The sequence below is a fragment of the Talpa occidentalis genome, unplaced genomic scaffold (assembly GCF_014898055.3).
Source record: "Talpa occidentalis isolate TD23 unplaced genomic scaffold, MPIMG_talOcc4v2.1 talOcc4.17, whole genome shotgun sequence".
Lineage (NCBI taxonomy): Eukaryota > Metazoa > Chordata > Mammalia > Eulipotyphla > Talpidae > Talpa > Talpa occidentalis.
The window spans coordinates 5,583,140-5,607,972 of NW_023601754.1; the positions used below are offsets into that span (position 1 = coordinate 5,583,140).

Below are 24,833 nucleotides of genomic sequence, written 5' to 3' on the forward strand. Positions count from 1 at the left end.
GATGTGGATACAAGTTCAGAGTGGTTAAGTGAGTCACCTAAGTCCACACATGTGGTGGGGTCGGAAGAAATTCTACAGATTCTGAGAACAGAAGGAACAGTTGGTCCAGGGCCTGGACTCACGTTCTCACCACCTCCCATGTAAGCAGAGCAGTAAGTCAAGTTGTTACACTCCCCATCTCCACCCTGACTCAGCCCCCTGGGGCTCAGGTGCAGGGAAAATCACTACCCTCCCCTGGCATGTAGGTCCAGACCAGGTCTTGAACTTCCTCAGGATGAAATAGAGCCACAGCATAGCCTTTCCCTTTGGGGGGCCAGCCTCCTCGTCCAGGGTGGGAGGTTTTCTTGGGGCTGTTTTGTTTATTTATTCTTGCTTTCTCTACTAATAGTTCCATGGTCCTCCAGAGACCCATCTCCACATTGTCCATGTTTTGAGTGGAACAGATTCTACTCCTGGTAACAAATTCTGTGCTGGTCTGGGCTCAGCTGCAACTGACAAACATCCAACTCAACTGGTTTAAGCAGAAGCAACGTGCACCAGGAATCAAACACAAACAAAACCACCCTAGAAAGACGAACTCCTTCATGGAACACCCAGGCCTTGCAAGCGAACCGCTGGGTTCCGCTTCAGTGCTATGTGGGTGCAAGCACCCCCCAACAGGAGGGGGCCCTGCGGCTCGTGGGGCCAGCACACTGGACACAGCCGCGGGGGACCGAGCCAGGCAGCCCCGCCGGCCTGAGCCCGAGCAGACCCAGCCCGACCCCGCCTCTCGGGGTGCGTGTTCGGGACGCCCCTCCCGGGGCGGCACCCGCGGGGTGGGGCCGGGGCGGGGCGCGCCCGGGCGGGGGGGCGGGCGGGGGCCGTCGTCTAGGTGACCGGCGCCTGCGCATGCGCCCGCCATGCGCCCGGCCGGGACGCTGCTGGCCGCCTGGCTGCGCGGCTGCCCCGGCGCTGCCCCGCGCGCGCCCCGTCGCCGCCCCCCGGCCCCGGCCCCGGCCCGCCCGACGCGCGGCCCCGCCATGAGCCGCTGCGCCGACGCCGCGGCCGTGGCCGCCTCCGTGCCGGGCGCGGGCGTCGGGGCGCCGGGCCCGCGGCCCCCCATGGTGCCCCGCCAGGCGTCCTTCTTCCCGCCGCCCGTGCCCAACCCCTTCGTGCAGCAGACGCGCTTGGACGCGGCCCGGCGCGCCCAGGTGAGGGGCGTGGGTCTGGGGGGCGGCAGGTGAGGGGCGTGGGTCTGGCAGGGGAGGCAGGTGAGGGGCGTGGGTCTGGGGGGGCGGCAGGTGAGGGGCGTGGGTCTGGCAGGGGAGGCAGGTGAGGGGCGTGGGTCTGGGGGGCGGCAGGTGAGGGGCGTGGGTCTGGCAGGGGAGGCAGGTGAGGGGCGTGGGTCTGGGGGGCGGCAGGTGAGGGGCGTGGGTCTGGCAGGCGCGCCCAGGTGAGGGGCGTTGGTCTGGGGGTGCACCAGGTGAGGGGCGTGGGTCTGGCAGGGGAGGCAGGTGAGGGGCGTGGGTCTGGCAGGGGAGGCAGGTGAGGGGCGTGGGTCTGGCAGGGAAGGCAGGTGAGGGGCGTGGGTGTGGGGGGCGGCAGGTGAGGGGCGTGGGTCTGGCAGGCGCGCCCAGATGAGGGGAGTGGGGGTGCAGCAGGTGAGGGGCGTGGATTCTGGCAGGGGAGGCAGGTGAGGGGCGTGGGTCTGGCAGGGAAGGCAGGTGAGGGGCGTGGGTCTGGGGGGTGGCAGGAGAGGGGCGTGGGTCTGGCGGGGGCGGCAGGGGAGGGGCGTGGATATGCGAGAGGAATGGGACCAAGGTGAGTCTTGAGAGGTGAGGGGCGTGGGTCTGACGGGGATGCTCTCTGAGCAGCTGTCAGTCTGAGAGGGGAGTCTCTGGGGAGAGGACGTGAGTTCTGGAAGCAAAGACCCTAAGAAAGAAATGTAGGAGGCGCAGGGGATGACTTTTGCAGGGGCCCTGAGTCTGCAAGGGGCGTGATGTGGGTCTGGGAATCGAGGGTGGATGGAGGGGAAGGTCTTAGAGGATGGGCCTGGGCCAGGGGAGGTTGCCCAGGCCAGCGGCAGGGAAACAGGCCTGCTGAGAAGGGGGACAAATCTGTGAGAACTTCCGCCCGAGATTGTGAGAGAATGAGTTTTGGGAAATCCTTCCCAAAGAGGAATCAGTGTGGGGTAGGGAGAGTGGGGAGAAGGCAGAGGGCCCATATGTGAAGTTAGAACAAGGAGACTGGGGTGATCGCTGAACCCGGGGCATCAAGGGTAGGAAATAGAATCATGGAAAATGGAGACTTGAACCAGCTTAAGGTGTTCAAGAGTCTTTAGTTCTGGCCCCTCACCCAGACTCTTCTAGATCCGGGGCTGAGAAGTAGCCCAGACCATCTTCTGTAGGGTAATAGACAAAAAGGAAGTTTCCTTTCCTTTCTCTTGTCTTGCAAAATACTGCTTTTACAAGTACTTGCATTCGCTCTGTGAACTTCCTCTTTGGTGAAGTGAGTGATCAAGGAACATGATAGACTAGATGAAGCAAATAAGATAGACTGTGTGTTCTGCATGAAAGAAAAATGGTTTTAATCTTTTCTTGTCTTACGCTTTTCTTCAAATTTGAAAAGCTAATTTTTGCACAGCCTCCTGGTATGCACTAAAACCATTGTTCTCTGCAGTGGATGCCGGGTAAATGCTGTGCTAAGCAGCAATAAGGTGTGGCTGGAGTAATGGTAGATGGGTATCTGGTTGAAGAAGGCGTGAGAGAAGAAGAGGAAGATAAAGAATGGAGTAATGCCTCTTTGTGCAGAAGCTGAGTGTTTAAGATTTTTGTCATCGTGTCTTTAATGGATCCATCTTGTCTTTGTATCTCAAAACATCTGAAGACACTTCTAAATACATTGACTATCATTCAAAATTAATTTTAGTCTGATTTAATCAAATCAGTCAAACTTAAAGTATGTCCATCTATTGGGCCTCATATGTTGGAGTGAGAAACAACGTGTCCTATTTTTAAGTATATAAATTGCACCTAGAATAAAAAAAGTTTAAAAAAAAAACATAGCCTGTTACTGTTTAGGGAACACTTCCAAATAATTTTATAAGCACTCTAGTTTAATGGAAATATCACTGGCATTAGTCAGAAAACCTGCTCAGACACAGCCATTTACTAGTTTATGGCACTAGCCAAGTCATTTACCCTCCCTGAACGTCACTTTCTTCATCTATTAAATTGGAGGAATAATATATCAAAGGAGAATGAAAATTAAGTGAGATAATATGTGAAAGATATCTTACTATTGGTTTATTTTATGCTATTTGTTGTCCATAAATTGTATATGTACTTAAAATTTACTGGGATTGAATAGAATTGAATTTGGTCTATTAAAGAATTAAAAATCCATATAGACTCATAAATCCATAAAGAGATATCAGAGCTATTTCAATTATTTGAATAGCCCAGATAAAGAGAAAATTTGAATTGATATGACTGAAAGACAATGTTGTCTATATATTGTATAGTTTAAAGATGGCCGTGTCTTCATTTAAGTATGAGTTAATGTGCTTATTTTAATATGATTAATTAATTGAACAGTTATCAGTGTCTTCCTTAAGGACTACTGTCACTTTTGCCTTTCATTATATAGTTTAGTTTTGCTCTCCACCTTCTTTTTTGATTATTTAAGGATCTGCTCCTATGTAACATGGGGAAAAGTAGCCTGACTTTCATTTCCTCAGCAGAATGCGGAAATCGAATGAGCTTTTTTTTTTGTAATTATGGAGGCAGTTTATCATACCAAAAAATTCTTTTTATGCCTACTATGTGCCAGATACAGTGCTTTTCTCTGGGACATATACCAGTGAAAAAATGAGGCCTTGCTTATTTAAAGCTTATATTTCACTGAGAAAGTTAAACACATACAAATATATATATATCAGTCCATGTTTTATTAAGTGCTGTGAAGAAAAACCAGAGAAGAGGATATTTCTGATAGTGTTGAATGAAGGCATTCCTAGAGAGAGGATGTATTTAATCGAATTTCCAAGTGGAAACCCAGTGGGGAGCCATCTTAATTTTCAAAAGTGGTTTACTATTAAGTACTATTATTTGTCACAAACTTTGAAAATGACACAGAAAAAAGTAACAGTAGTTGAGCTTCTTCATTTAAATTCCTTTATCAGTTGGTCTTTGTGAATGTGAGTTAATGTTATGTGAATATGCTATAACTTCATTCCAACTCTGTTTTCAGAGTCCATGCTATAGTGCTTTCTTGCAGCCAAGATTATTTTTTGGTCATTTCTAAGATGTTCTTCACTTGACTTGCCTTGGACTCACCCAAGGGTATTTGTCAAAAACAATGAGAAGCAGTTGATTAAAGTAACAGTTCCTGAGAGTGAATAATGACAACAAGCTAATCAAAATGATTAAAAGGAAAAGCTAGGGATTAAGGTATTCACTTGGGACTCTGAGAAGTTTTGACATATTCCTGGGACTTTAGAAGGCCATCCATGTGTGTAGAGCTGTGTGTATACTCAAGGCTATGTACTCACTCAGAAAGAAAAAGAAAATCCAAGAATTCACTAAATCTCACTGGCGAATCGTCAGGCTCTTACAAATAGGAAGTAAAAGCCATGGCAGAATTATGAATGTCACTTGAGTGAATGTTTAAGGTGTGCCCCAATATGCACACCCACATCCTTTGTCAACACTGGGAAATTTATCGGTTGTAGACACTGAAGAGAGTCTCTAATTATTAGGTAATAACTAAGCAAACTGTTCAGAAACTTCAGCAGCCACACATGACAAAGAATACAGACTTTACAGGAGCCTCCCTGGAGACACAAGGGGTTAAGCACAGCACTATGAAGCTATTCACAGCCACTGCAGCACGAGTTCCATCCCTGGCCAGGGAGCTGACCCACATGGCACAGCAGACCTCTCCTGTCTCACTCTCTGCTCCCCTTAGCAGTGTATTTCAGTAGATCCACCTGTTCTGCTCCCCACGCTGTCTCTGGTGAATCATCTCACCCCTCACCTCTGGCCTATACATCAGCTCTTGTATGCATTAATAAATCAAAAAAATCTTTAAAAAAAAGAATACAGACTTTGCAGAATTAGTTCATGAAAGTCACTAAACAATAAAAACAATAACAAACAACAACAGTAAATCTTCATAGTGGAGGAGAATCTGATTTTCAGAGTTGATATGTTATATATATTTTCAAATGTTTAGAATTCAGAAAAAAATTGCAAGGTATACAAAGAGCTATAAAGTATGGCATATAAATTGGGAAGTAGTCACTAGAAGCTATTATGAGGAAGCCAAGATGGATCTCCTATCTAAAAACATTAAGATATTTTTAAATGTACTCAAAGAACTAAAAAAAGCCATGTCCAAAGAACAAAAGGAAAATATGAGTATATTGCCAAACATCAATAAAGTTTTGAAATTATGAAAGGATCAAATACAAATTATGGAATAAAAATTTACAGCCGAGAGAAACATTCAATAAAAATGTCAACAGCTCTCTTGACTTGGGCAAAGAGAAGAAAGTGTTAGCTCAAAGTTAGGTCAATTGAGATTATCTAGTTTGAGGAACAGAAAGAAAAAAGGTAAAGAAAAATAAACAAAGCCTCAGAGACCTGTAGGACACGGTAAGAGGAGAAAGGAAAAGAAAGAACATTTGAAGAAATGATAGCTGAAAACTTGCCAAATTCGATTTGAATCTTTACATTCAAGAAGTTCAATGAACTCCAAGTAGAATAAACTCAAAGATACCTACACCTAGATGCATTATAATCAAACTTTTGAAAATCAAAAAAAAAAAAAAAGTTCTTAAAAACACGAGTTACAATGCATCATGTGCAAGGAAACTTCAATAAGATTAATGTCTGATTTTTCATCAGGATCTTGGAGACCAGAGGCAGGAAAATGACATAGTCAATCCATCAGAATTGTGTAGTCAAAAAGCCTGTCCTTCAAAAATGAAAGGGAAATTAACAAAAACATAGAATTTGTCAGTAGCATGTGTGCCTTGATAGAAATACTTCATTTCCCAAGGCTGCAATGAAAGGCCACTAGAGAGAAAGCTAATTCTTAGGAAGAACTAGAGTACTGGCAAAGGTGACTATATATGTAAATATGAATGACAGTATAAATTTAATTTTTATTGGTAATTTTTTTCTTCTGACTACAACTACATAAAACAACAATTGCAAAACTGTTGATGGACCTACAGTGTGTAAAAATGCATTTTATATGACAATAATAGCAAACTGGAAGAGGGAGAAAATGGAGCTATAGAAACACAATTTTCGCATTCCCTTGAAATTAAATTGATATTAATCTGAACTAGATTATTATAAATCAAGATGAAAACACTTTGGCCAACCACTAACAAAATTAATTTTTAATATAGTTAAAGAAGAGGCAAGGAATTAAAATTGTATACTCGAACATATCTACTTACCATAAAAGAAAGAATAAGAGGCACCCTCACAGCTCTTGGCTCTCTGAAGGCACCAGGGCCCCCCCTCCAAAGCTGAGCGGGGCTACACTGTGGTAGCCAAGTTTGATGACCAACCACGGCACAACTGGGTTTAGGTTTTAGAAAAATGAGAGGAAAAAACCCACAGAGTTCCGGAGACACAGGTATCAGGTCTGAACCTGGCCAGTGACATTCAGGTCTAGCGGAGCTTTCCTGCCCAGCTCCTGCGCAAGATGGTTCAGACCAGATTGGACTCACTACCCAGCTGGTTTGGTTTTGAACCCCAGCTGGTTTTGAAAACTTACCATGTCTGAGCTCCCACTGGCACCAGTCAGGTTCAGGCCTGCACACGTACCAATCAAATCTTGGAAACAACTGGCTTGGAAAATGGACCGATCAGGTTGAAGAGGCAGTACTCTGAGGGGGATATAGCGGGAGCTGCAGAGAGGATCTACGCTCAGGTTGTCAGGGAGGCTGCTTGGGAAGGCTTCAGTGGCTCAAGAAGTTAGGCTCAGCTTGGAAGAAGCATCAGGAGGAGACCTCAGCGTCAGGAGACACATTGCTGCAATGCTGTCTCAGCAGCGCTACTGTGACTACTGCCGCCGCCACAGGTTAGCTGGATCCTGGCCCACCACTGACAGGTGCGCCACCAGTTCCAGAGTTAGCACAGCAGCAGAGGGCAGGAGATTCCTCAACGAAAAAAGCTGTGGGAAGGTACTGGAGGTTGAGCAAAGGTCCAGTGGGGGTCCCTTTGAGTTCCTTGAGAGGATTATGCAACCTTTTAGACCTACACACATGTAAATCCTGATGTACCAGAAAATGCCCGAATGCTTCATATGACGTTCATTGGGCAGACTTCTCTAGATATAAGGAGAACATTAACTAAGAATGAGGGTGCTGTAGCGATGAGTCCTCCCCAGTTGGTAGAAATAACACAAGAGAGGAAAGGAAACCTTGGCCTGTAATGGTATTTGTGTTTTTGTGGTTTTTTTTAAGATTTATTTATTTATGCATACAAGAACTGGGGTATAGGACAGAGGTGTGGGGGATGAGAGGATTCACCAGAGACAGAGTGGGGAGCAGAACAGGAAGATCTACTGAAACACACTGCTGAGGGGAGCAGCAGGCGAGACAGGAGAGGTCTGCTGCACCATGTGGGTAGCTCCCTGGCCGGGAGATTGAAGTTGTGCTGCAGCAGCTGCAGGCAGCTTCACAGTGCTGCTTCTTAACCTCTTACGCCACCAGGGAGGCCTCCTCCTACGTATTTCTGTTTGATAGCTGCAGCATTAAAATAATGTCCATTCATCTGTTCTTATCGACTTTGACTTTCAGATATTCTTTCTTGGACTTATCCTGCTCCCAGTCCGCGCCTTATTGGTTGCATTCATCTTAATCCTGGCGTGGCCATTCGCTGCAATTTCAACAGCATGCTCTCCTGAAAAGCTGACCCACCCACTAACTGGTTGGAGGAGGTGAGAAATAATTATTTCTAAGTGTTAAGTGACTCAAGATAAATAAATGTTTATTACAGGTTAGTCAGTGACTGGTAGTTTTATCTAGCTGCTATTTTTTTTAAAGATTTATTTTTTTTAATTTATTTGTGCATACAAGAACCTGGGTACAGGACAGAGGTGCAGGGTATGAGAGGATTCACCAGAGACAGAGTGGGGAACAGAACAGGCGGATCGACTAAAAGCCACTGAGGGGAGCAGCGGGTGAGACAGGAGAGGTCTGCTGCGCCATGTGGATAAATTCCCTGGCTGGGTATTGAACTTTGTGCTGCAGTGGCTACCCATAGCTTCACAGTGCTGACACTTAACCCCTTGCGCCACTAGGGAGGCCTCTACTAGCATGGTTTTAAAGAATAGGCTGATCATGAATGAACAGAGTCACTGGTCAAGTTCATTCCATTGGGCAGAACTGGCTATGGCCGGCTCCACGTCCTATGGACTGTACACGTTTCCTCAGAATCCACACGTGGGTTTTAGGGCGCTGTTGAATTTGGGATCGTACACAGTACACATTATTCTGTGTGTACATAAAGGATCAATTTCTTTCATCCCAATCTCAAATAGGAATGTGCCTTCCAAAATTTTTCACAAACACCATTCTAGAAACTTTTATAAAGAAATAGGCGGTTTGTGTTCAGTTCATGTTCTGATGACTAAAAGGTCCACTTAAACACGAGGCTGGGGCCTCCCCAGTGGCGCAGCGGGTTGGGCCCAGCGCTGTGAGGCTGTCCGCAGCCTCTGCAGTGCCAGTTCGAATCCTGGCTGGGCAGGGAGAGTCCCACATGGCGCAGCAGACCTCTCCTGTCTCACCCGCTGCTCCCCTCAGCAGTGTATTTTGGTCCGTCTGCCTGTTCTGCTCCCCGTTCTGTCTCTGGTGAATCCTCTCACCCTCCTGCACCTCTGACCTGTACCCCAGTGCCTGTATAAATAAATAAATCTTTAAAAAAATAAATTAAACACGCGGCTGGTTTGAAGTGGAACTAATGCCTCCTCAATCCTCCCCGTGCCCCTGTTTTATGACTCCAGCTTGTCGTTATAAAAAGAAAAATACACTGCAGGGTGTTTTCATGGCTCATCAATTTCTTTCTGTCATCTCTTCAGTTTAATTGTCAATGGCTTGGGAAAAAAAAAAAAACCCAATGATGATGGAAGAATAGTCTTGAGAATTCAGAGAACAGATAAAAATAAATGGTAGAATAGAAAGTTCTACTTTATTCATGAAGCCAGTATCTCTGCTTCCTCTCAAACAGGTTAACACTGAAGCTAAGCAAACTTGGCACCATGTTTAAGCATTTAAAGGGAAGTGTTTAGTGATTTTGAATACGGGACTCTTTGGAATGTAGTGGTCAGAAGCTATAGCACTATAAATAAATAATGAGAGGTGTGGAAATTCCCTGAAGGGCTGAACTTTTTGTCCTGCAGTAAATAGTTACCTCAACTCTAAACCGCAGGGCAGGAAGGGGGACAGCCATCCGGAGAACTATTATACTTTAGCTTTTGGTTCTCACTTTTCCTTCCTGGGATATTACAGAGAAACTTCCTCAGTGGCTACTTGCCTGACAGCTTTGCATTAGATTATTAAAAGGTTGTTAGAGAATTAGCTGGGAAGCCCATTTTTTAAAAATCACATCAGATGTCTTATGGAAGATACACCTGTTTCATTTTTCATGAGAACTTGCAGACATATTCACTGAGGGGTCCAGCCTGTGTCTGCATTCCTCTGTTTCCCTGCTCGATTGAGCTTCTCAAGGACAGAGACTGGATCTTACCTATGAGTCCAGCACAGTTCCTGGAACAGTTGGATGAATTGATTAATCTTTAATGACAGATTCTGATGAGTGTGAATTAACAAGAAGGGACCAGAAACTGCAGAAACTAGAGACATTTACAATGGATGCTAGAAGAGCAGAAACAAATAGACTTTCAGTGGTTATCACATTGTATTACATACCAATGTAGATTTATAGGGATATATAGCTGATACCTAGATGATGATAAAATGCAATACCATTTCTTTTTTAAAAAAAAAAATACTTATTTATGCATACAAGAACGGCGGTACGGCCAGAGGTGCAGGATTCACCAGAGACAGAGTGGGGAGCAGAACAAGCAGATCCACTGAAATACACTGCCGAGTGGAGCAGTGAGGAGACGGGATAGGTCTGCTCCCTGGCCGGGAATCGAACTCATGCTGCAGTGGCTGCTCATAGCTTCATAGTGCTGTGACTTAACCTCTTGCACTGCCAGGGAGGCCCTAATACAGTGCTATTTCAACAGAAAAAGTTTAAATGAAAATAAATTTTAAAAATTTTAAGTAAGTGGTTACATTTCTGGGTTTAACTGCATCTCTGTCCAAGAAAGAAAGATGGTGAATTTAAGAATTTTGATGATATCTAAGAGCAATAATGATACAGGTACAACACTTACTTTAAAAAAAATTACTCCTAGAATAGCTCTGAGGACAGTTTTAGCATGAGAGCACCCATGTGTTTGGGGAGATAGCAGCAGCTGGGTGATACAGGTCTGGATCCTGAGGTTAGTGCCCTTCAAACCCCTACTCGGGTTTGAATCTCTCAGTGGGGTTGTGTGTTGACAATTCATTGTCATCATTTTATAGTCACAGATTAATGGAGCTGCTTATTAACCCTGTGACCTTTGGAAGATTTCAGTATTCTCATCTGTTAAACGGGGATAATAAATAATGCCTATTGTGCCAAATAGAACTGAGAATTTTAAAAAATTATATAAATTTTTATATATACAACATATTCACATATAATGTATTTCTATAATAAGCTTAAATATTTATCCTATTTAGAATACTCCCTGGCAGAAAGAGCTCCATATAAGTGTTAACTCTTCTTCTTGGCTCATTTTAAAATGAAGTGGTCTGACATGTTTGGTTTTGTATTGTATTTCAGAGTAAAGCTCTACTGTTAACTGCAATTAGCAAAGCTAACTGTGTCTTTTTTTTAATATTTATTTCCAAAGGAAAATTACCCAACCAGTTTTGAAGTTCCTGGGTCATGCCATGTTCCTTTCAATGGGATTTATAGTTACCGTGAAAGGCAAGATGGCGAATTCTGTGGAAGCACCGATTTTTGTGGTTGCCCCTCATTCAACCTTCTTTGATGGGATTGCCTGTGTCGTCACTGGGTTACCCTCTATAGTGTCTCGAAACGAGAATGTGCAGGCACCCCTAATTGGCAGTAAGTACTTGTAAGATAACAAAATAAAGTATCTTCATGCTCATGCTTTATTTTTTTTTTAAATAATAAATTTTATTTTTATATTCCCCATACAATTTCAACCCCCCCCAACTCTGACCCCAATCCCTCCCCCCACCCCCCCACCCCCCAAAAAGTGTCTCTGGTTCATAGTTTTTTGTTGATTTTGATTTTCACTTTCTTAGAGTTATTCATTTTCCTGGTCCCTTATTTAAGTTTTCTAGATTCCTGCTATGAGTGAGACCATCCAGTATTTTTCTTTTTCTTTCTGGCTTATTTCGCTGCATGCTCATGCTTTAAATTAAAAAGATCGTATATGGTTTGTTGGTAGACTTTTTGAAAGCTTTAAAAATGAAACACTTCAAGCATAATTCCATTCTTGTAATGAGGAACTAGATCAAAAGAGTGAATTTATGAAAGTAGAGACTTCCCTGTCCATTCTCATATCATTCTTTTTAAATCCTATCACCATATCGTTCCTCTTTCTGTTTTCTTTTTATTTTGAGAAATAATTGGCTTATAAGATTATATTGGTTTCAGGTATACAACGTAATGATTTGATATTTGTATATACTGGGAAATGATCACCATTTGCAACTATCCTGTTGCAATGTTAACTTTTACGATATACCTTCTTGACCCCTCCCCCCCATTGTATCTCCCCTCCTACCCACCTCCCTTCTGGCAACCACCATACTTTCCTGTATCTATGAATTTTGTTCTGTTTTTGTTTGCAGAATCCACCTGTAAATTAAATCACATGGTATCTGTCTTTTTCTGTCTGACTTATTTTCCACAGCAATATTCCCTCAAGATCCATCCTGATTGTCAAAAATGGCAAAATTTTGTCTTTTTAATGGCTGAGTGTATTCCATTGTATACACAGTCATGCATTGCTTAATGACAGGAATGCTCTCTCGTACATGCATCATGAGGCAACTCTGTCATTGTGTGAACGTCATAGATATACTCACACAAGTCCAGATGGTGTGCACCGGGCTGTGTATTAACTACCATTGTGTGTACAGTCTGCCTTGACTGAAACATTATGTGCCTGTCTGGATCACGTCTCTTCCGTTTGTTCATCCATTCCTAGACACTTTGGTTGTTTTCATTCCTTGGTGATGGTGAATAATGCTGCAATAAATATAAGGATGCATATATCTTTTTGAGTCATGTTTCTGTTCTTATATATAGCCAGAAAAACCAGTTTCCAATACAAACAAAATTTCAAATACCAAACATGCTCAATTTTTGGAGAGCGAACTTAAGCCAAGAATTTGTGAACATGCTGCTTCCATGCTGTTTCATGACGTTCTCTTCAGGGTGTTACGCTCACAAGCACACCCAGTCTTTTCTCCTAACTCTGTTTTCTTCAGTATTGTCCCAGCATCTTCATGAGGGACCCACATGTAACACTTTGAAAATTATGATGTGGAGCAATAAGTGCTTCCTGCCGTAAAAAATAATGAAGCAAGTGAAGTGTTTTTCCCACCAGATGCTTTGGTCTCTCCCTAGGGTGTTAGTCTCCCAGTAACTGCTCCCGGTTGCCCTGGGTTATTGCACACATGAGTGATGAGGGGGGTGTGAGAGCTGTCTCCTGTTGCCTTGGCACTCGGGAGACATGATAGTGGCTCTTTCATCTTTGCCATCAGCTAAGAAAGTCATTCTCTTTTGTTTTCAACATTACTGCCTTGCTTTGTGTAACATGGCATTTTCCTAAAAAGTTACGGAGCAAGACATTTTTGGTAAATGGAAGTTTATTTTGCATGTGCTAGGAAATTATGTATTTAGCAGACTGTCTTGCTGAAATTTTTAGTAAAATGAATAGTAATTACCTTTTATACATGTGTACTATGAATTCACATTTTTTTTATGATATTCTTAAGGAAAAACAAGACAACCTTGTAGCATAGCCCCAAGGCTTACTCTCAGTTGAAGAAGTCCTTTAGGCAGAAAATTGCATTTGCTTCTTTTCATATTCTTGCTGCTAACTTCTGTTAAATCAGTGAAATAGTTTTGGGTATAAATAGCCACTCTTTTGAAACTGGAGGCTAATTTCAAATACATTTGAGATTGGAGGGCTTTTTTTTTTTTTAGGTTGTTCTCTTTAATTGCTATCATCTTGATTTTCCTTAAAATTTGTTTTATGATTTATCTCATATCCTCACTATGGTAGCATTAGCTACAATGAGAACTTGCTTATGACTTTTTTGTTGTTGTTTTAAAGGACTGTTACGGGCTTTGCAGCCAGTGCTGGTATCCCGTGTAGATCCAGATTCAAGAAAAAACACAATAAATGAAATAATCAAGCGTGCCACATCAGGAGGTGAATGGCCACAGGTAAAACTCAGTAGATACTCATTTAAATATATTGAGAGCTTATCACGCATTTGTAAATATATCCATTTGGATCCATAGACAGCAATACCTGGGGACACCTATGCAAGATGTCTTTAGCGTAATAGAAATAGAATAAATGAGTATTAAGAAGTCTTCTTCCCCATGAAATACTCCATGGACTTGAATGTATCAAGTCTCTAAAGTCTGAAGAATTTTTATTTTGTGTCATAAAAATAATTCCCTACCTCTCAGTTTATTTACTGTTTCAAAGATGAGATAGTAAAACTTAGTTATGGTCACCTGCATGTTGGGTTTACAGAAAAAGAAGTGATTAAGATCTTCAGTCTTATCTGGAGTATATTTAGACATTGCTTTTAAGTTCAGGGGGCTGTTCAGAATCACTTGTCAAATTCTTTCCATCTTACTGTCTCACCAACCCTGTGCCCTGGGTTGCCTTTTAAAGGTGAGGAAGAGACAACATTTATTGTATATAGAAAGCATCACGGGTGATAAGGATCCCACCACCTTTGTCCAGGTGGAAACAAGCCATATGTAGCAGAAGTGGCCCTGAGGTGAGCCGGCCCCCTGGGTGAGCTGGCCTTCGGGGCTGATGTATAGATGTTAAGGTACCAAGAAGAGGACAACCTATCATGAGGTTGTAGAAATCAAGGCCTGTGAGGAGTGGTTTTGAAAGTGATAGGGATGAGCTAGCATTTGGAATAAGGGTTTGGTGTTTCTCTTGGGATCCAAAGAGTCCAAGGACTGATGGGTAGAAATTAACAAGTAGTTAGATTGCAGCTCATGTCACTGGTCTCAAGGACATTCTGTCCAGAGGTAGAACGGCCTGGTTTAGAATTCTTTTTTGGAATTTTCAGGCTTTGGGTAAGCAGCCACTTGGGGGGGATATTGTAGAAAGAATTCAGCATTAGAGATACAAGATGACTTTTCATGCCCCTTCCAGCTCTGAGATTTTATGATTCACTCCATATCCGTTCATGGTTAACAGGGCAGCAGTAGAATTCCCACTGAGTGAATCATGCTGGCTATAGTCTCCTGTTGTCTTAGGGAACCCAGTTTTTCAATTGGAGGATGGCATTTCATGTATTCATAATTTTCATCATATAAATAACCTGTTACTGTAGCAATATAGCCTGTTAATTTTTTATTTATTTATTTTTTTTTGTGGGACCCTCGCCAGTGGCCGGGGAACAAACCGGCGCTGCCGAGGCTGCGGGCAGCCTTGCAGGCCAGCGCTCAACCGCTGCACCACCAGGGGAGGCCCTAGCCTGTTAATTTTTACCCTCTCCCTGTTGTAAGGTGCTCTTTGCTGCCTCCAGAACGGGGGTTTTGTTTTGTTTTAGATGCTTAGCTATTAACTCACTGCCAAATTCTAAAAGCTTCAGAAGATTCAATTATTAGAGAAATTTACTACATATTTTGCACATGGAAAACAAAGTATTTTCAAAGTTAAAAATACCTCCTGAAAAAGGATATGAAGCCGTATTCCATGTCAACTAATTCAAGTAAACGTCATGTGTATTGACGTCATGTGTATTTTCTCCATTTTCCGCCAGTCTATGCGTTGTAGAAATGAGTGTCATTTAATGGGAAAACTGAAACAAAGAAGCAGGAAATTATTTAGTTAAGAATGTAGGTAGCAGTAGAATAAAGAATTTAATACATCCAACGTACGCTTTGACTGTGATTTAGGGTCTGTATTGTCTTTTTAAGTTAAGAAACATTTGTGTAATTTCTATTCAAAGCTTTAATCCATTTTCTGATTATCTTAATGGTGAGACTGCATTCTAGAGGAAAACCGAACAACCTGATTCTAGCTTCCATTTGAAACAAGTACTATTGCCTTTTATTTCATTTTAGTTTTAGTAAGAAGGGGCAGCTATTTGTGAAGTCATAAGAAAGTGAGTGAAGAGGTAATCTATTAATTAGACTGAAATATTAAATCTATTCCTTTTCTCCCAAGATACTAGTTTTCCCAGAAGGTACTTGTACTAATCGTTCCTGTTTGATAACTTTTAAACCAGGTGAGATAAATTAAATTATGTATTGTGACAAAGTAGTCTGGAAGCTTTCTTCAAATGAATTGATAGTCGTGCACAAAACTGCTTTAATTTGCTCTAAGCTTTCCTTCTTGTCCACTAAAAAGTTTTGAAAGTTGCAAATGCTAAGAACTCACTCCTTTACTTTGTCTTTTGGTCATTAGCCTTTATTCCTTGGAGTGTCCTGCGTGTCGTGTGTGTGTGTGTGTGTGTGTGTGTGTGTGTGTGTGTGTGTGTGTGTGTGTGTGTGTACACGCATGCGTGCATAGAAGCCACTTGCGGATTTTTCTTTTCCTCCAACTATACCAGGGGTCATCGGTAGAAAAGCTATTATCATTACAGGGCCTTCTAATGCCTTCTCCCGTTCACTCCTTTTATATTATGAAAGTGTGAATTTCACAGTAAATGTGTAACTTCACGGTAATGGATAATATTTTAAAATATTTTTGTTTTGGCAGCTCACCAACTCAGAGCCAACATTAGAACTCACTTCCAGCAAATGGGGTAGTTCTTGCTTCGTCCATTTGGTTTTGTATAGATTTTCTTCTTCTTCTCTGTCTTGATTTCATCATTTAAAAAAATCCTCTTGAATAAGAGGCATTTGGGAAGTGAAAACAAAGGGGGATGTGAATATAGAGTGTAAATGACCCAGGCACAGCATCATCATATTTTTCTCACACAGTTTTGAACTTAAAAAATCTCTCATTTTGGTAAACACTGGGCATTTTCCAGTATTTTGCAAAGTTTCTTTTATGTCCCTGAAAAGCATCCAGTACATGTATACCGTTTATTATTAACTTGTGCTTCATTGTAAAACACACATTTGTATAAAGAACACGCTGTGAGACCCCAATGTGCTTATAGGAGCCTTCATCCCGGGGGTTCCCGTGCAGCCCGTGCTCCTCCGATACCCCAACAAGCTGGTAAGTCTAGTGTTTTGCTACGGGAAGAATTTCTCACTTTCCAAACAGCACCCATTCTCCAGGGTCCCTTTTAATACTTGAATACAGGTGTGGGTAGATGAGTAACAGGAGCAGACGGCACGCCCCATCCTAGCTGCCACATTTTGTTTTGAATGTGTACAGGACAGGCACCTGCTTGCTGCTCTCAGTATTGCATCTCGCCTTTGCTGCTGCTGAGCTCCGGGAAGGTTCTCCTGAACCTCTACTCTGTGGTCCTGGATGGTAGGATGCAGCCGCAGACGGAGGGTCTCAGCAAATGTCAGGAGGCTTGCAGCAAACTGTGATTTCCCTGACACCTCGAAGGAAACGCCTCCTGATTTAATCAGCTGTCATTCCTGGTGGAGGTGTCTGGTGACACACTCACTCCTTACTAGCAGTGCAACTTTTGGCAAGAAGTAACTTAAACAAGAAAATATTAGAAAAGAACCAAATATCCTACAGAAAACCCACAGCTGGCTCTGGAAACTCTCTTCTGCACCAGCTGGGTTCGTGGTCACCCTCTGTGAGGACATGGCAGGGGGAGTGATCGCGCCCCCATTTTCCTAAAGAAAGGGTTGTTTCTGAGGATGTTTTGGTTCTGAAAGGAACTTCCTTCACTAGAGAATTTACGTAAAAAGGCAAAATATAATTATGAATTATCTGTGTTATTTAAGATTAAAGTTGCTGATCACTTCGGCTTCCTATTCAGTGACTGGCTTCCCAGCCTCGGACAGCTATGATTTAAAAATTCGAATCTGTCAGACTTTTATCATTTTACTTTTGCCTACGGATTTACATTTATCCAAATCCTTTCACTCTATACGGCTTGCCATCTTTTCTCCCAACATCACTTTTTCTTGAGAAATGATGTGTTCTGGTTTTTATAAGCAAATCCAGGTATGTTCATATTAGGGGCAGAGACCTAAGCTTCCCCGTAGTTATTTAAAAATTCACTTCCATAAAAAGATGTGAGGGTTATGTCAGGAGGGTAATGTCTGTAGATAGAGACTCAAGGATTCGTGTTGCTGCTATAGCCATAGGCTTTATTTCTCATGTTGTCTTTATGCAAAAAAAAAAAAAAAAATGCATGAAAACCAACATTGAAATAAGAATTTTGTTTTATTTGCTGTTTCTTCTCTGAACTAATGCAAATTTAAACCTTTGTGTTGCCGTAGGATACCGTGACCTGGACGTGGCAGGGATATACGTTGTAAGTTGCTTTTGTTTACTACATAAATAATACATATTTATTTAAGTTTACATAAATTTTATTTTAGCGAAGAAAAAGATAACCCATGCCTCCTTTTTGAAGGAAAAAAAAACTGGTTTTTGTAAAAATAAAAATTTCTGATCAAATTCTTAAATCTCGTAACTGATAAGCGTCTGAAGGGAGCATGGTTAGTTTTTTTTTTTATTTTACTCCTCTCAGTGGGGCCAGGTCCCCTACATACTCCAGGATCCCTCCCCTCCCTGCCTCAGGCCTGTGGCTCCCTCTGGCCCTCTAACCACCAAGTGACTGTGACCCTCCCACCTAGGGGCAAGCTGAGAGGCAAGCCATGTCCTGAATGTGCCCACTGCCCCCTGGGTTGTCTGTGTAGACCATGGAGTGGAGGCAAAAGTGGGCAGCCTCTCAACAGACCTGCCTTCACCTGCCTGGGTGGGTGCTCAAGGCCCAGCCGCACACCAGAGAGAGCAGATCTCCCTTGTCCATTAACCCCTGGTGTCGCCGGGGTGCAGAATTCTAGAATTCTAGCTGTCACTCTCTAATGGGTTTCAGGTGTTTGACTATCAATTCCCAAGAAACAGTCCAGTGACCTAGTTTGGATCCTGTTGAGCTTTAATTTTGCAGCTTCGTGTCATGGCAGATTTTGCATTATTTAGCGTCTCCAGCATTGTTTGTGCTGGTTTAAGCAGTCCAGAGCAATTTAGTCACTTGACTTGGACTAGATGTGTCTGTTTTGACCTGAGAAAATAGCTAACCAAGCTTTCGGTTCTCTTCTTGGATTTTAAAAGCATAGGGATCAGCAGTTTCTATAAACATTTAAGAGAGGGCTGGAATACAATTGCTCTGTTGAGCAAGCTGAAGTGAAAGAGGACTTTGAAAGAACAGAACACATAGATTCTGTCTTTCTCTCAAGAGGATCTCGCGTTTAGTCCCGGCTGTGTGAGTGTGAAACTACCTGGGTTGGAAGTTCACAGACTCGTGTCTTTGATACTGTCATATGCAGATCAGAGAACACTATGGACAGGAGGTAGCAGCCACTTGGAAATATTTAAAAGAAATCATCACTTGCCTCTAAGTATTCTGTGGGTTTCCTTAGGTGCTTTGAGATCATCTAGACAATGTCTGAAAGTGAAATTTGGTTTTTAATGCTGCATACTTTCTCCATTGTGTGTGTGTGTGAATTGCTTTGAAATAATAAATGTAAATTAGAATGGGTAACTGGCCAGTTATAGGTGTGCATGAGCACCTGGAAGACATTTCTGTTCCTGTCATGTTTCAGTCCTTGGGTGATTCAAGTTAAGTCAAGGCCACCGAAAATAAAGGACATAAATGTAAAGGATATCTCAACATCATGTTAACTTAATCTCTCCAGGATATCAGTTGATTTGGTTAAAGTACATGTTTCGTGTCACTATTGATTTCGCATTTCTGGTTTTCAGCTTTTCTATAAAGAAAAGCAAGAGGAGAGCATGTTAGAAAAAAGTGCTTAAAAATTGTGTGAAGGTGCATTTTCAATGTATTTCCTGAGGTGCATCATCATTTGAGTCTTTACGAATTAAATTCCTTGCGGAGATAGGGATCTGGGGTTCACAGTGCAGCCGATGTGACTATTTTTCATTTAGCAACAATCTAGGTAGATGTGAAGGTCAAGTAGGAGAAGACTCTTCTGGAAGGGAGACCAGGGCTAGAAAATAGAGTGATCGCATCGATGCAGGCTTCCACCCTGGGAAGTGTGTACTAAAGAAAAGAGAGGGACAAACACTTTCAGAATTAAAGATTCCTAGGACTTATAAACACAGAAAACCCCCCAAAGCTGCCACAGCGGCCTCATCTAGAGAGCTTTATCCCCCCTCTGCCTTTCCATCTGCTTAGTGGTGTCTGTTCCTTCAAAACCAGTTACTTCAGCTGCCCTTACTACCCTAGACTCGAGTCTAAGGAAGAGACTTTACACAAAGCAGATACCCTAAGGGACAGGAGACAGGGGGACAGACGCGGGAAGGAGTGAGTATGCAGGCACTGCCCGTGTCAGTCTAACAAGGTCGTTGGATTGTCCAGCACCGCAGAGTGGATGGTGCAGGTTTAACAAGAGCTTACGTGGGCTTCAATTTTTTACAGAATTTTCAGACCATGATATCTAGTCAAATCCTGAATTCCAGCGTTCAATTTGAATAATTAGAGAGCAGTTTATGGTAGGTAGTATAAGTTGACTTTGTTTGCTGGGGCTTGTTAGTCAAAGATTTTTTCCCTTTCAAAGGGGAGCTTTGAAAACCCCCACTTAGGTTAACAATTTACAATTACTAGATGGGATTGACACATCCTGGTTCCTAAAATTCCTAACCTCCTTGTCTTACGTAATTTGTCAAGTAATTTTTACAGATAGGTCATATTTTAATTTCTTTAGTTAACAAAAAAAAAGGAGGGGTTGGTTGTTCTTAAATGTGTAGTCTAGTCCATTCTGCCAGCTTGTGGGTCATCTGTGTAAATGAGGCAAAATAAATATCCCATAGACGTCTTATCCACAGAGTCTAAATATATGCTAGAAAGCTGCCAGTAGGAAAAACTATTTCAAAAAGTATCTTTGAGACGGTTGATTATAAAACCACTGAAAGAAAGCCTTTGTCTAGCTTTTAATGAAATCTGACACTTTTCAGAAAAATTTCCCCATAACTAAAACATTCATTAGTAAGAGGGGACAATTATGTAAAGCTTCTGCTTTTAAGGAAAGGCCCACTGATTTTTTTCTTTTATATCAGGGAAGTCTAGAAATGCAATATATTCCACACAGGAGTCTTTGTATATCCACATTCATGTACCTTAAAAGGTTGCCTCGCTGATTTTCCTAAGACTAAGCCAGTGAACCTGCGTTGTCAAGGAAACTTCAAATTTGGGGTCTAGTCTGTCAAGGAGATGTCAAATTTGGGGTCGGTCTAGTCTGCCGAGCTGTGGCTGTGACTCACAAATACGTATTTGGTATTGCATTTGGTGACTGAATCTTTGAATATCAAGAATAGTTGTCTAAGCCCCAGAAGTGCTACACTGTGGTATTTCTAAATGCAAAATATTTATGACACGTGACGTGAGGGTGCTTGTGTGTGAAGCGAGGACTGTTGAGTACCAGGAGATGATCCGTTATTACCTTTTAACAATGGTCCTCTCTCTTTTCTCCTCAGCATTCAGCTTTGCATGCTTACTTTCTGCCAGCCTTTCACAAAGGTGGAAGTCGAGGTAAGCCTTCAACATGCGGCTTTGGAACTCAAGATCTGGTGTTTCCCTTTATTTTGAATTTCTGCTCTAGAGAGACCCAATGTGCAAAGGCTGGAGATTAAATCAACCACCTTTTCAATAAGCCCTGGCCTTTTACAAGCTGTGTATCTAAACGCAGGCTGTCAAGTCTGGTCCTTAGACTTGTACTTGGTGACGCCTCTAACTTCCTGGAGCTCCCAACACGTCATCCACCGCCCAGCTAGTCAGAGGTCCTATGATTTTTATTCCTGTTGCTGCTGACCTCTGCCAAGTTGAATGATAACCTTCACATTCTTTTTTTTTTTAAGATTTATTTATTTATGCATACAAGAGCTGGGGTACAGGCCAGAGGTACATGGGGGGGGGGGTGAGAGGTTTCACCAGAGACAGAGTGGGGAGCAGAACAGGCAGATCTACTGAAATACACTGCTGAGGGGAGCAGCGGGGAGGCAGGAGAGGTCTGCTGTGCCATGTGGGTAGCTCCCTGGCCAGGCATCGAACTCATGCTTCCGTGGCTCCATTAGCTTGATAGTGCTGTGTCTTTAGCCCCTGCGCCACTGGAAAATCCCCAACCTTCACACTCTGACCAAAGATGCTGCAACAGTAGCTGAGGGAGCCCACAGCTCTGTCAGGATCACGTCCTGGGAAAGCCAAGGAGAGGAAGTCCTGCCTGGGAGACAACACATGTCACTACTCCCCGGGGAGCTTTCGATTTGAGTTGCAGGGCAGGCAAGACAAGGGCTAACAGACTGAAGGTTGGTTCCAGAACTCTTCTTAGATTCTAAGAATGATGTGGAATGGACCCCTGAATTCAGGATCTAGTGTTTTATTAATGAATCCACAGGTTGCCTCTGAAGAGCAAAGGTCAGAATAGTGGGTTTCTGGATTCCTGCCCACGTTTGCCAGTTGTACCCCTGGATTGTCTAATGAAAACCTCAAGTTCGCATGTGTCCTTCAGCGTCCTGAGCGGGGACCAGTAATAGGCCACAGAGTTTACATCACAAGGATACTAGCTTACTTGGCTAGACACTGTAGTTGTTCAGCCAAGCAGAGGTTGTCAGCAATACCAAAGCTATAGGAGGGCAAATTATACTTCAAAATGAGTTTAGTCTCAGTGCATTTTTCTTGAGACCTGCAGGTTGTCTGCCAGCTCTGAATATACCCGTTTATTCATTTTGTGCCACATATTTCCGCTTTGAAAACCAGCTCAGTATCTCTCAATGTAAACAAAAAACCACTAGTTCTAGCTATGTCCTTACATGTTGCTGGATAAATACTAGCCTGGGTCCTAATAAGTTCAGGAAGTGCCTGGGTAAGCAAGAGGAATGAGGTTTCTTTTCTCAGAACTTCTCAGTGAAATGTTTGACCAAACACCCCCATTTTCTCTGTGTATTTCCTGGAACCAGAGTTCCCTGGAAGGCATTTCGGGAAGCCCTGTATTATTGCTGAGTACTCTGAGCATTGCGCTTTCTTCTTTAGTAGCAGCTCAGATGGTTTAACCCTATTTTCCCTTCCTGAAAAAACACACACACAAGAAAACCCATACTTTCAACAGCCACGCCATGTCTTCTCTGTAAAGTTGGAAGAGAGAGTGTGTGTGTGTGTGTGTGTCTGTAGTTAGATAGGCAGATTGATAGATTGATAAATCGATGGTGGATGGATAGATGGATGGACGGACGGACGATAGTTCTGTCATATCTATTGACAGTCCCCCCACCCCCGACCCCCCTCTCCAGTTACAACAAGATCCAGCAGCAGGTGTGCGCATGCACCTGGCACTGCCCTGTGGCAGTGAGTCAGCGGTCACACTGCCTATGGCAGAGGCCGGCAAATTCCTCATTTGCTTGCCCTGACCACCTTTACCACAATTTCCCGGGCCATGGCTGTCTTTTTCCTCCTTTTTAAAACAATTGTAATACCTGCACTCCCCACCTGTTTGCATACTATTTCCTGGCAAGGAAAAGGAAGTCTCTGTTCAATAACTTCTCCACCACTCTGAGCTAGCAACAACGGGCTGTGCTGCAGCTGCCAGCAGGGCAGGATGAGGGGAGTTCCTTCGAATCCAGCCTTCTTATGTTAAATATATTTAATTCAGAGTTATGATACTACCTTTCACCAAGCAGGCTCCGAATTGCTTTATGAGCTTTGAATAGTTTACTTCCCCGTTTTGGGGTGTCACCAGCAGCCGGCCATGCATGCGTGGGGCAGGGCTGGAGCGAGGGCTGTGTCTGTACCCCAACCCACTGGAGCTACCCTACAGACAGCTTAGTTACATGCCTAGGGACCTCTCGCTGCTCCACTAGCGGTTGTCCTGGTTCTTGAGAAGCATCCTCGCGCTCGCTCTCTCTCTCTCTCTCTCTCTCTCTCTCTCTCTCCTTAAAATTGATGGAAAATCTAGTGGGTTTTTTTTTAAGATTTATTTTATTTATTTATACGTACAAGAGCTGGGGTGCAGGCCAGAGGTGCAGGGGGTGAGAGGATTCACCAGAGACAGAGTGGGGAGCAGAACAGGCGGATCTACTGAAGTACACTGCTGAGGGGAGCAGCGGGCGGCAGGAGAGGTCTGCTGCCCTGTGTGGGTCAGCTTCCTGACCAGCTGGGGATTAAACTCGTGCTGCAGTGGCTGCAGTGGCTTCTTAGCTTGTGTCTTAACCTCTTGTGCCATCAGGGAGGCCCAAGTCTAGTTATTTTTTTTAACATGTTTTTAGAACTTCTTGAATATTGATTAGCTAAACCCAATTCAAGATGTGTTATTATTCAAGGACTTGGTGTGAGGTTTATTGTAATTTTTTTTTTAATAGAGGCATGTTTTATTTATTTGTTTGTTTGTTTGTTTGTTTTGTTTATACAAGCACTGGGTACAGTCAGAAGCGCGGGAGGGTGAGAGAATTCACCAGAGCCAGAGCGGGGAGCAGAGCAGGCAGAAGGACCGAAGTACACTGCTGAGGGGAGCAGCGGGCGGCAGGAGAGGTCTGCGCGCCATGTGGGACCCTCCTCTGGTGGCCGGGATGCAGCCGGGGATTGAACCGGCACCGCAGAGGCTGCGGGCATCTTCGCAACCCAGCGTTCAACCGCTGCGCCACCTGGGAGGCCCAAGTTTATTGTGATTTTTAAAGCAGACTTCAAGCAGGTTACTGGGGTGCCCTCTTGGACACTCGCGGCTCATAGACCATCCCCGTCCTTCAGCTCACGGCCTCCCGTGAGCCTCAGACTCTCGTGATCAAAGTCATTGGATTGTCTCAAATCCAGAGAATGTAATCTTTAGGAATGTTCCTTACTCACCGCCTCTCCATCACCTTTCTCTGCTTCCCCAGCACATTCTTGCTTTTGAAAGCATCTTATTTTCTTGACTCCTGCGTCATAAAACAAGTAAGTCCCAGCATCCTGCCCACGGTAACTGGTCTCCTGGCACCTCTGCCCAGGCGCCCTGTGTGTCTCCTGAGCTGTTCTCCAGGCCCTCACAGGGCAGTGTGTGTGCTCACGCCCTTTTTTCGTCACTCTCTCAGCGGCATCACAGTCTGCCTTAATGAGCATGTGGCTGAGGACATGGCAAATAAGGTAGCTTGGAGGGAACAAAATAGGACATAAATTAAGAGCCCGCTAGTTTATCTCATGAGAGAGAATATCAGCCGTTCAGACTGGTGGCTCTGGGAGGGTGTGGGGGTGAGGCGGCAGCTAGATCATCGATGGAGACACGGCACCCATTGTTACTGCACAATTTCCTTCCTCATAGACTGTATCTCCATTTGCTTTCAAAGCATGTGACTGTAAAGCCTCGTGTTATATTATAGATGCATAGAAATGATTTCTGTGCAGG

At 43.5% G+C, this 24,833-nt stretch overlaps 1 protein-coding gene across 1 annotated transcript in view; it reads left to right on the forward strand.

Moving 5' to 3' along the window:
- The first annotated feature begins 1,019 nt into the window (after positions 1-1,019).
- Positions 1,020-24,833, forward strand: part of LPCAT2 (lysophosphatidylcholine acyltransferase 2) — a 58,310-nt gene continuing 34,496 nt past the window's right edge. Inside the window, exons 1-8 of the mRNA XM_037515807.2 lie at positions 1,020-1,190; positions 7,802-7,941; positions 10,972-11,189; positions 13,438-13,550; positions 15,532-15,592; positions 16,472-16,530; positions 17,724-17,758; positions 20,944-20,998. Coding sequence (XP_037371704.1) covers positions 1,020-1,190; positions 7,802-7,941; positions 10,972-11,189; positions 13,438-13,550; positions 15,532-15,592; positions 16,472-16,530; positions 17,724-17,758; positions 20,944-20,998 — 852 coding nt within the window. The remainder of the gene's footprint in view (positions 1,191-7,801; positions 7,942-10,971; positions 11,190-13,437; positions 13,551-15,531; positions 15,593-16,471; positions 16,531-17,723; positions 17,759-20,943; positions 20,999-24,833) is intronic.